Consider the following 13,046-nt stretch of genomic DNA (forward strand, 5'->3'; position numbering starts at 1 on the left):
AGGTGTACAATTCTGTAATACATCATCTATATATCACATTGTGTGTTCACCACCCAGAGTCAGTTCTCCTTCCATCACCATGTATTTGATCCCATTTACCCTCATCCACCACTCCCCTTCCCCCTTACCCTCTGGTAACCACTAAACTATTGTCTGTGTCTATGAGTTTTCTTTCTTCATTTGTTTGTCTTGTTCCTTTGTTGTTTTCAGTTTTATATCCCACATATCAGTGAAACTATATGGTTCTCAAATTTTTCTGTCTGACTTACTTTGCTTAGCATAATAATCTCAAGATCCATCCATGTTGTCGCAAATAGCACTATTTCATCTTTTCCAATGGCAGAATACATGGTCTTTTATACATATCATTTCAATTAATCCCTCTCAAATCAAGTGAAATGAATATTATTACCATTAGATGATAGGTGGAATTGGGGTTAAGAGAGTTAAGAGTTATGACCATGGTTACCTAGGGAAATCCAATGGTTTTAACAGTAACTGATTTTTTTCAGAGCATACATTTTTATGTAAAAAAAAAAATCATGGATTTCATATTTTCATTTTTTCCAACATTTCCTGTGTGTTCACTGGCAAGAAAATACTAGAATAAACATCTTCTGCTTTATTGGTCTTCCTTACCTTATATTTTCCATGTTAAAATAAATGCATGTGTGAAATTTGCTTTTACTAATAAGATACCAATGTTTATTGCATACAATAAGAATATTCAAAAGTAGAATTCTTTTAGGGTTATTCACCCTATAACATGGCTGATTTTCAATTGTCAATATTTGTATCTAACCCTGTTAGCAGTCATCAGTTGACAGATATGGACAGATGAGAAGATCATTTTTTACTTCCATAAACAATGTACAATATTGATGATACAAACATACATCCTGGATTTTCTGGAGAAGTAGTAATTTAAGATTTTCTATATTCTTTTCACAACACCTATTCCAACTTTTTTTTCAGGCAATATATGTACCATATATCTAAGCAAACTGAATATACTTGGGACTACACTTAGAAAGCTGTGAAGTTCTTCCTCAGAGTTTGTGGTACAGTAAGAAATCTTTATATCCTCTGCACTTCTATATTCATTTATTCAATAAATATATATATTTAGAGTCCTTTGATTAAATCCTGCTTTTTAAGATTAACTCAAATTTTCTTTTTCTATGAGGTCCTTCACCTTTTCCCCCAAAATAATTAATTGTTCATTTTCTGTGATCTCAGGTAGTTTTGTTTATGTAATTTACAACTAAGTGTATATATGTGTCTATCTACTCTTACACTATATTCATAAGCCTAGCATATGTAGTAGGGATAATATGTAATGGATGATCAATGAAACACTATGTAGTAGATGATCAATAAAAGTCTAGTGAAAGAAATAAGAAAAGGATGAGAATGAAAGCTCTGTTGAGAGACTATTTAAGCCACATTAGTAGAAAATACAGCAGACTCATGAGACTCATAGGATTGGTGAAATTATTCATATGTTACAGGTGCAATCAGAAAAGAGCTACAAGCATACATCAGTTAGACAACATCTTTTTTTTCCCCCTAAATCAAATCCAAGTATCTTTACTTCCTGAGCCTTCCAACTTAGGATCACATTCATGCACATCAGCTGGATATGGACTTGCCTCAAGGCATTGGATAAGGTAGATGTGAGGATTTTAATTTAGTGAACTCTGTTCCTTGTCAGATTACATAGAATGGGCCAGATGCACAGATGCATAGTTGGAGGGAAAATTCAGATTTGGCGTTATTTTATCTATCATTTATCACCTAAACCATTGTAAGGGAAATAGCTATGGAAATTTTTAAAATAAATAATCCAAAATAATTACATTTAACTTTAATAACATTTCACTTATATATGAGTATGAATTTTCCCCATGGTTGTGGAACTTATAATACGTCAACAAAATATAATATGTGAAGCTACATTGGAAAATTCAGAAAGATTTTGTAGGCACCGCCTCCTATTTTCTGGCTCCTATGTCTTCCTTGATTACCATTCTATACTGTAAATACTCTCAACCTCCAGATTATACAACACATCACCAAAGATAAGCTTCTGAAAGTCTGATCTATTTTTTTGTACCATCATTCACATAAAAACATTACTGAATGTTAAATACATACAAAAACATTTACAACACACTCATAAGACATGAATAACAATATCACCAAAGGTTAAGAAATGCATGTTATCAGTACCTTTATTCCCCTTTGTGTTACTCCCTGATCCAATCATCTATCTCCACCTCACCCACAAAGGTAATTGCTTTACTGAATTTTGTAACAATTCCTTTTTCTTATAGTTTACCACATTTGTATTGCTTGGTTTTGTATGATTGTGAGCTTTATATAAATAGAATGGACTAGTTCTATTCTTTTGCAACTTTCTTACTCAACGTCATACTCCTGATATTCATCCATGTTTATTATTCTGGTCATAGTTTATTTGATTTGCATCAGAGCACAGTATTCTACTATATGAATTTATTTATCCAATCTCCTATTAATAGACATTTGGATAGCTTCCTATTTTGGGGTATTGAAAACATGGTTGCTATAAACCATGTATGTGTCTCCTGATATATGTGTCCATGCATTGCTCTAGGATATATGTATGTATATACAAGTAGATTTGCTAGGTTGAAGGCTCTGAGCATCTTTTAATTTACTAGATAAAGTCAAATAGTTTTCCAAAGTGACTATCAATTTACACACCCATCTACAATGTATGAATTCTGACTGTTCCACATCCCTATAATTGGTGATTGAGGAAAATGAAAGACATTTCAAAATGACAAGTGATATCCATATAAAACCATTACAAGAAAATATTTTAGTTGATGAGACTATTCGCCAAGAAATCCAATCATAAATCCAAGAAAAATTATAACATAGAAGCCCAAAATGAATTAAATACTCCTATAAGAACATTTGCATATATGAAAGAATACTCCAAATCATAAATACAGAAACTCAGGACAGACAAAAAATAAACATAAAAAAGAAAATGTAAAATGACAGTTAACTGAACTTAAAAAAAGATAGAAGAAAAAGCCAAAAATCTCTCAGAAATGAAACTAAAATGTGTCCAAGGGAGAAGAGATTTGACTGAAAGATAGATGATAGATAGATAGATAGATAGATAGATAGATAGATAGATATTTACATACATCATATATACAGAGGGTGCCAAAAAAGTATACACATTTTAAGAAAGGAAAACTGTATTAAAATTGTAATACTCAGTATATACCAATAACAAAAGATGAATACAAGTCACCTTTGACTTCTGCAATTACAAGAGGTGCTCAAAGTGGTTACCATCAGTGTCCAGACACTTCTGATTACAGAAACTGCTGCTTGAGCAATATTGACCAAAGTGTCCACTCATATACATTATTTTGGCACCTCTGTTATATACATGAAGTCAAACTATTAAGTTCGCGAACTTTCCACTGTCTAGCAGCATGGTGGAAGTTCGTGAACTTAATTGTCTGAACTTCAGACATATATACACTTATTTTCTGACCCATATATGTATATAAATAATATATAATACCTATATAAATCATACATATGGATCAGAAAGAAAGTGTATATATACATATATAATATTTATATAACCACTCCCCAAAGTTGGCAAAAGACATAAACCTATAGCCTCAAGAAACTGAGCAATCTTCAAACAGAATAAGCCCAAAGAAATCCATACAAGACACATCACAATCAAAATTTTGAAAACTAAAGACAAAAATATATATATATTGAAAGCAGCAAGTGTGAAAGAATACCTTACCTATAGAGAAAAGAAAGGCTAAAATAATAAATCTTGGAACATCACGAAGAAAGAAGATGGAAAGAGCAAAAGTAGGGGTAAGTAGAATAGACTTTTCTCCTCTTGAGTTTCCAAATTTATGTTTGATGGTTAAAGCAAAAATTATTAAATTGTCTGATGTGGCTCTCAATAAATGTTGAGGAAATATTTAAGATAATTATAAACAGGTGAGGGGAAAGGGCCTTAAAGGGAAGTAGTTTCTAGGTTTTACTCAACCTGATAAAATGTCAACATTAATAGACTGTGGTAAATTATGTATGTATAAAGCAATATCTAAAGCAACAGCTAAAACATCTGAGCAGAGATACACCAAAGTGAAACTCTAAGGAATGTTCAAGTAAATCACAGGAATGCAAGACAAAGGAAACAGAAAAAAATGAAAAGCAAAGGGAACAAACACAACAAAAAATATAATGGCAGACTTAAGAACTAACATACCAATAATTACATTAAAGATAAATAGACTAAATACAGCAATTAAAAGACAGAGATTGGCAAAGTAGATTTTAAAAAATAAGCCAATTACGTGCTGTTTACAGGAAACTTAATTTAAAAATAATGATATAGGTAGGTAGTAAAGTAAAGGAATGGAAAAGATATAGCATGCAAACATCAAAGGAGAGCAAGCTGGTTCTGCAGCTTAGGAGAGGTTTGGCAGTTCCTCAAAAGGTTAAACATATAGTTACCATATGAGCCAACAATTCAACTTCTAGGTCCCAAGAAAAATGAAAACATATGTCCATATATAAACTTGTACAACAATGTGCACAGCAGCATTTTTCATAGTAGCTACAAAGGGAAAACAACCCAAATGTACATCAACTGATAAATAGATAAAAGAAGTGTAGTATAGCCATACAGTGGAATATTATTTGGCCATAAAAAGAATGAAGTACTGATAAATGCTCCAACATGGATGGACCTTGAAAATATTACACTAACTGAAAGAAGCCAGCCACAAAAGGCCACTATTGTATGATTTCATTTATATGAAATGTCCAGATATAGAAAGTAGATTAGTGGCTTCCAGGGGCTAGAGGGAGGAAGGAATGGGGAGTGACTGCTAATGGGTATAGAGTTCCTTTTTGGGGTGATGAAAATATTCTAAAATTAAGTAGTAGTGATGGTGCATGACTTCGTGAATATATGAAAACCACAAAATTGTACACTTTAAAAGTGTGAATTTTATGGTATGTGAATTAAATTTCAATAAAGCTGTTATTAAATAAAAAGTATCCAAACAACAACAACAAAAGAAAGCAAGAGTAACTATATTAATATTTTATTGTAATAACCCTGAATAGGAAACAACTCAAATATCCTTCAATGAGTGAAGGGTTAAATTGTGGTACAGATGCACCATAGAACACTACTCAGCAATAAAGAGGATGAACTATGGATATACACAAAAATGTTGGATGGATCTCAAGGGCATTTATGTTGAGTGAAAAAAGCCAGTCTCAAAGTCACATCCTATATGATTCCATTTATATAACATTCTCAATATGACAAAAGTATAGAAATGGGGAACAGATTCCTGGCTGCCAGACATTAGGGATAATTGGGTAAATATGACTTGCAGTCACAAGGGAGATATTTGTGGTGTATCTTGAATGCAGTGTTGGTACTTGAATCTACACATGCAATAAAATGTCATAGAGCTATATGAGGTGTGATCAAAAGATATGGTGAATGTTTAAAATTTTAAAAATTATTCCAATAAAAGACACAGTGCCATTAATCCCCCTCAAAATACTCCCCCTTGCTTCAAACACACTTATCCCATCATTCTTGCCACTTTCTGAAGCAGTTCTGGAAATCCTCTTTCGTGAGTGTCTTTGCTTCGTCTTCCACCATGACAATGCTCCATGTCACACATTGCTTGCAGTACGGCAATTTCTGTCAAATAAGAACATTATGATGTGTCCTCATTCTCCTTATTCACTGGATCTGGCACTGTGCGACTTCTGGCTTTTTCCCAAAGTCAAAATGACCATGAAAGGTAAATGTTTTAAATCAATGCAGGACATTAAGGCAGCCATGACAGTGCAACTAAAGACACTCATGAAAAAAGATTTCCAGAACTGCTTCAGAAAGTGGCAAGAATGATGGGATAAATGTGTTCAATGCGAGGGAGAGTATTTTGAGGGGGAATAATGGCAATGTGTCTTTTACTGTAATACATTTTTTTTACTTAAACATTCACCATATCTTTTGATCACACCTTGTATACCTTGTACCAATGGCAATTTCCTTTATTTACTATTGTAAGATGTAGCCATTGGGGAAAACTGTGTGAAGGGTACATGGGTCTTCTGTGCTGTCTTTGTTATTGCCTGTGAATATTAATTATTTCAAAATAAATTTTTTGGTAAAAAACCATTTGGAATTTGAAAGTTAAAAAATTTCAGAGCAATAGCATTATTTTGAATATTAAATACTCTGGAATAAATTTTACAAAATACATTCAAGACCTGTCATAAAAAACTACAAATCATTGCTGAGAAAGTAAAGAACTCAATAAAGATATACTGTGTTCATGGATTGGAAGTCACAACATTGTTATGATATCAATTCTCCCCAAACTGATCTATAGGTTCATTACAATTCTGATCAAAATATCCAAATATTCAGTTAATATATGAAAAGTAGCCCCATCTTATTCATGATTAGGAAAATGTAAATAAATGCATTATCATGATGAATGCTACTTGCCATGATCAGATTGACAAAAATTTCAAAGTCTGTACATACCAAATGAGGACCACCAAATGGGCAAAAGCAGAATTCTCATATACTGTTGGTAGAAATATAAACTAACATATAAACAGGGAAAACAAAATGGCAGCACCTACTCTACTAAAAGCACATATACTCCATTACTCAGCAATTCCAAAAAATTTTTATACATATGAATATGGAGACATTTACAGGAATGTTGTCCAAAGAGCTGTTTGTAACATTGAAAACAAGAAACAAATATCCAACAATAGGGAAATAGTTAAATAAAAATAGTATATTTAGTCATATGATGAAAGAATATGCAGCAATTAAATTGAATAAACTAGATCCGAGTATAGCTGTGCAGGTAGAATTAAAAGACAAAATTGAGTTTAAAAGCAAGACATAGAAGGACATGTTGCACACTGTGTGCTATGGCCCCTCACAGCGTGAGCTGATCATAAATTCCTAACTGGGAAGGCAGATCATGATGGGCAGTCATACAACTTTAGTAAAAGGCTTATCTTTGCCTTAAACAAGCCCTGTCCATTGTTTTTGTGCATCTAGGTTAACATGCCTTTGAAATGCCTCTTTTTCAGACCCCTCAGAAGCATAACCACCCTAAAGAGAGCACATAATCTTGTTAACTACCCTGTAATCCAATCCCCACCTTGTTTCTCCCACCTTCAAGTAATCTTCCTTATCTTTCCTCCTTAATTCCAAATGCATAAAGAAACTGCAAACTGTCATTCTCCAAAGCATTTTTCTCAGTCTGTTAAGATCTTGCTTCCAGGAGTATCCTCTATTTGGTTCAAATAAACTCATAAAATTTTTTTACAGGTTTGGACATTCTTATGTTGACATCTTTTAAATTTCTTTTTAAAATTAGAATATGCATAAGCTTATAAATAAAATAAAATACATTACTTGAGAACAGTTACTGTTTTTCAATTCAAAGAAAATATTGACAGAAAAGAGAGTGAGAGACAGATGAATGGATGAATGAGTAGATAGACTAACAAATAGGCAGGCTGAACAATTCATGATTCCTATTTATATAATTCACAGTCAATGTATCATTCTGTAATTGTAATACTGAAAATGTTGTCCCCAGTATTCATTCCTGATTTATTTAGTAAACAATGATTAATACTTGAGCATATGCTGGACATTGATATAAGTGCTTATGAGACACAGACGAATAAGACAGATACTATCCTTGAGGATCTCAGTCCAGTAAGGATGACAGATGCAAAAACTTATTCACAAGACAATATAAAGCATTTTACAAGAGATAGAAATGTGACTACAGTGAGGATGAGTTACTCGAGTTGCCTAGGAGAGTGTCAAGGAGGCCCTCACATAGAAGAGATGACATTTGAGACAAATTTCAGGTTCAAAACCAAGTCTGAAACCTCCAACTGAAGGCTTAAAACCCATTAAAATCTGTATTCTACAACTTCTCTGTATTTTTCTGTAGTCCAAATTCTTCTATAAATTCACACCTATCACATACCTTTTAAAAGTCTGATTAAACCCCAAATGAGTCTTGTCTCACCTTTGCACGTTTTTCATCTTCTATGACTGCCAATTTTTTCTTCTGCTTATTATATTCTTGTCTTCTCTCTAAAGTACTCATAATTTTTTCATCAGTTAAGTTCTTCCTAAACTCACAAAACTGAGGCCAAAATTTAAACAGAACTCCAAAAATTGTCATCTGTATAAAAAAACAAAGTATGTCTCAGATTACAATTTTATACAAATGTACCAATTTAAATTCTAATTCACCATAATAATGGATTAACTATTCTATCTTTAATGCACAGCATGTTTCCTCCAACTTATTGTCTCCAGACATCTTGGTATAGTTTAGCTCAGCACATGCTTATCATCAATGTTTTTTACTACCAATGAGAAATCTTTCTTTGAAAAAAAAAAAAACATACACTCCCATACACTTAAAAGTCACTTTATCCTTTATGTTTACCTAACCAATTGATTGTATTAATAAAGAATCCATTAGGTCTTTTTAAATAAGAAATTTATGTTTTCTTTTAAAACATATACTAGTTGATCTGCCACACACTCTGCTGTTTTATGCAAGTATTCCAAATATTCAGTTCATCAAGGGGGAACTCCTCTCCACCCCTCCCCTTTCTTTCTTTTAGAGAAAGGAAATACCATTTTGCCTCTGGAAAAGCTCTTAAACAAAGCTGCAGATCTAAGAATAAATCTTGAGTAACTTTTAAATGATACAATCTCTCTTTTATGTGTGAGCAAGAAAAGTAACATTTAAAAAGCAGAGTGGTATCCTGGACAAATGCTTTCCATGAGGACACTCTACAGTAAATGATTAATTGTGATATTTATAGAGATAAGAATTGTTGCTCAAATTCCCATGCCAAGTTTTTCCATTAGTTCCAGAGGCATACATTACTTCCAAGAAGGTAGGACTTGCCACATCAGATCAGTCCAACATCTTGTTGCTAGGAATGGCCTTTCCCTAATGCCCTGGAGAAAAATGAACCATCCCATTAGGCTCCAGGCCAACTCTTCAGAGGAAAAGAGGAATTTTTAAAAAAGTAAATGCTGCAGTGATCAACAGAGCTCTGAATTAGTATATTTCATTACTCCTCTTTTCTGTACATGGATATTATTAGTAGTTTTAAAATTATTTACTCCTTTTAAAATACTTTGTCACTGAACTCTGTAACCTCTTGGGATTGTGAACAGAAAAGCTAGAGATACTTTATTTGATCAAATGCCGGCTTTTCATTTTTTTTTTTCATTCATCTCCCATGCATTTAATGAAGTGATCCCCTGCTCCAGTGTTCAGGAATCATGGTACTAGTTTTTATAAGAATGTCTTAAACTTAGATACTCCTCCTCCTCTGCTTACCAACTATCGACACTACTTCTCAGTTATCTCTCCAAAACTTGAGCCATTCCCAACTCTCAAATATATTTCTTACCATCTAGAAGGCATTTCAGTAAAAGTCACTGGATTAAGACAATTTTTCAAAGGCAAACATAAAATTGCTCTATTCCTAAAAGCTGCAATTACAATTTTAGGTTAATAACATACATGTCATTTGTGAAAATTATCCTGTACTTCCAGAACCTTAAAAGATAATCAAACTGTGGGTAAGAAAATGTTTTACTAAATATGGATCTACTTTGCTCACTGCCAGCAGATGGACAATGGCTTTAGTGTGAATAAAAAGGTTAGTGATGAGAACTTTGGCTGAGTGATGAGAACTTTCAAGCTAATAGGGGTGCAGGTGTGGGATAGGCATCAGCTACACTGATAAAATATTAAACCAGCCAACAATTTTTAATTTACTATTTAGCTTTTTTGCTCAACTTTGCTCTCATTTCCAATTTGATCTTACTCCTTTCTGTTGTGATAGACCTCTCCTCACATCACTCATTCACGTGTTCAAAAACTGTTATCGAGTGCCTTTTCTGTGCCAGGCATTCAGGCCACAAAGGAAAAAAGAAACAGTCCCTGACCTCAAACACCTTACAGGTAAAGGAAAGTCAAGCGTGAGAGTAGTCATTTTCAATTTTGTGTAATAAATGCTGTTATAAAAGCACAAGGAAGAAAAGATGACACTACAAAAAGCTCAATAAGGAAGAGTAAGGCCCCTGTATGGAACTACAAATATTTCAGTAAGACTGCAAGATAGATGGCAGGGACTGGTAAGAGATGTGGTTAGAGAGCTATGTAGGAAGGAGTATGGTCTTCATTCTGAGGACAATGGGGAGTAATTGAATTTGAAAGCAGAGAAGTGACATGATCAGATATACATTTTGAAAACGATGGCTCTGCCTGCAGAGAGTTGAATGCTTTTGAGAGAGCCTAGAGACAGGGAATTTTGGTAATCAATGTGAGACATTACAGATCAGCACTGAGGTAGTGGCATGCAGTTGGAGAAAAGTAGACAGAATGACAGATAACAAGGAGACCAAGGGACTGCAGATATGGGGGTAAGAGGATGAAGGAGAGGGAACACATAGAGAGGGCACCAGATCTCTGGCTTTATACCTGGTTAGGAGGTGAGGCCATTCTCTGAGCTTGCTTAGGAAACACAGGAGGAATAATAGATTTGGTGGAGTAAGGTTCCTAAATAGATACTATCTTATTTTCTGATGTTCCTTAAGTTCATATTTAAGATATGCCTAAGACTCCATTTTAGGAAATCAGGTAGAAGGCAGAAACTAGAATATTCCAATCAAGTTCACTGCTGCATTCCCTGAACAGCGTGGCAGAACCAACCAGTGTAATCAGCTCCAGACATTCACCATCAGACTTAAGGTCTTTGATTTTTAGATGGGCAAGCCCTGGCCTGGTTATCAGGAGACTGAGGCTAGGCTAAGTGATCTCTAAGATCTTTTCATTAACAGATGCTACAATTCTGGCACCATGTTTTCTCTATTTCTCTCTAGCACATCCTCAATCATTCCTCTATATTTTTGCCTATTTTAATGCATAATTTGGATTGTGAGTCCACTTTCAGTTCCTTAGGGGACTTAGAACACAGCTGGCTCACAAATGAATGTTAAGGAATAATGGCCTTTCTCCATGCTCATGGGCAATCATACTCTAAATCTCTGTTTCATATCACTTAAATCATGACATGGCCTTCTCTATTACCTCTATTATAATTTATTTTTCTTAATCATTTTTCAGGAACAACATCACTAAAAGGCTTTTCAAAATGCAAATAAATTATGTTCACCAAATCACTGTTTTCTATTATTTATCTTAAAAAGAGGTAACTTGAGCAGGTTAACAGGCATGATTTTCCTTTTATGAGGGTTGTGTACTTTATGTTGGTCAGGTACTTAAATCTCCTCTCACTTATTTTATGAGCTATGTGAATATTCCAATCTTTAAAAATACACAAATCTTGGGGCACACATATTTCACACATTTATGTGGTAGCAGATATTTTAGAAGGAAATAAGAATGGTGGGAACAGGAGCAGGAATTAGCTGGAATTTTAAAAATTAGAAAAAAATTGGTAACCATGAAAAGTCAAAGTACAGTATTTAATAATTTTATTTGTTATATATTATCAACAAAATGTCAATTACTAGTGTCTTATGTTCTATGACATATGCAAAGATTTTTCTAATTAAATAGAATAAATTCCAGTATTAGGAGGATTGCAACCTTGCTAAATATGAATAATGCAAAAATTTTAAAAGAATATCTAGACTGTCAATTTGTTTTCAAATATGCTCAGTCATATGCCTCAATCTCTTACCTGTGCCTCTCTAAATACATATGGTCCTAGCTCCTTCCTGTGTTCAATAATCTTCTGGGCTTGCTCTAAAGGAATGTCAATTTGTAGAGCTGGTGGAATGCTGGAATTAATAAAGCAGTTGATAATAGTCATGATCTTCTTGTGGATAATGGACTCATCACAATGAGAATGGCACAAGTCCTGGACAAGGAGGAAAGACAGAACAATATATGATTAAAGTATTACTAGAACACTTCAAAGGATTGTGTCAATATGTCTTTCAGCTAATATATTCATTTTAATTCCAGGTCAAGAGGGCACTGGGACCTGCCAAGTCTATCAAAAAATCATAGCTTCTATTTCTCTTGGGTTTGAGGAACCCAACGTTGATGAATATACCTTACGTAAATATAGGTTTCATTTAATTCTGATTGCTTCTTCTCCTAGGCAAAGAAACACATCTAGTGTCCACTTTGACTCATTTAACAAATATATACTGAGTGCCTGCTATATACCAGACACTGAGCTAAGCCCCAAGATAAAGTACCTGCCATTTAAAGGCGCAATCTCAACTGGAGGAGAAGCATGAGAACATGTTACTCCAATTTGAGATTGTTAATAAGCGTTATGATAAAGGTACACACAGGGTTCTAGGAAAGCCCTGAAAACAGGCCCTTAACTCAACTCATAGGTAGATGCAAAAGCTTTTTCAACCATAACTGCTTCAGTACCAAGGGGATTTAGGCTTAAAACGGCTAGCTATATAAAGGGAATGCAGGTGGTGATGGGTGTGTCAGTATGCATCACTTAGTATCTATATATTTTTTTCTCTTAAAGGTATAATTTTATTAAGTTTTTTTTTATTGTTAGTTTCAGGTGTACAGAACAATGCAATAGTTATCCTTTTCACCCTCACAAAGTAACAATCCCCCTTCCCCCATCTATTGCCCCCCCTGATATCATGCTTATCTATTACAATTCCATTGACTTCATTCCCACTCTCTACTCCATGTCCCGTGATTATATGTATATATAATTATAGTTGACATACAATATTATTCAACATCAGCTTCAGAAATACAGTGCGGTGATCAGTCCTCCACACCAACCATGAAGTGGTCTCCCCCACAAGACATGAGGCCATCTGGCCCCCTAAGAAATATTTACAACATTATTGATTATATTCCTCAGACTGTCTTTTTCTA

General features: G+C 33.9%; 1 protein-coding gene across 2 annotated transcripts in view; it reads right to left on the reverse strand.

Annotated features, from left to right (window-relative positions):
• The window catches only part of RGS22 (regulator of G protein signaling 22), a 177,056-nt gene that overhangs the window by 5,634 nt on the left and 158,376 nt on the right, over positions 1-13,046 (reverse strand). For both annotated transcript variants that reach the window (XM_019642522.1, XM_019642521.1), the window contains exons 21-22: positions 11,863-12,042; positions 8,148-8,306 (exon numbers count right to left, since the gene is read on the reverse strand). In XM_019642522.1, the coding sequence (XP_019498067.1) occupies positions 8,148-8,306; positions 11,863-12,042 (339 nt within the window). The remainder of the gene's footprint in view (positions 1-8,147; positions 8,307-11,862; positions 12,043-13,046) is intronic.

Source organism: Hipposideros armiger, unplaced genomic scaffold (genome assembly GCF_001890085.2).
Source record: "Hipposideros armiger isolate ML-2016 unplaced genomic scaffold, ASM189008v1 scaffold_70, whole genome shotgun sequence".
In the NCBI taxonomy this organism is placed as follows: domain Eukaryota; kingdom Metazoa; phylum Chordata; class Mammalia; order Chiroptera; family Hipposideridae; genus Hipposideros; species Hipposideros armiger.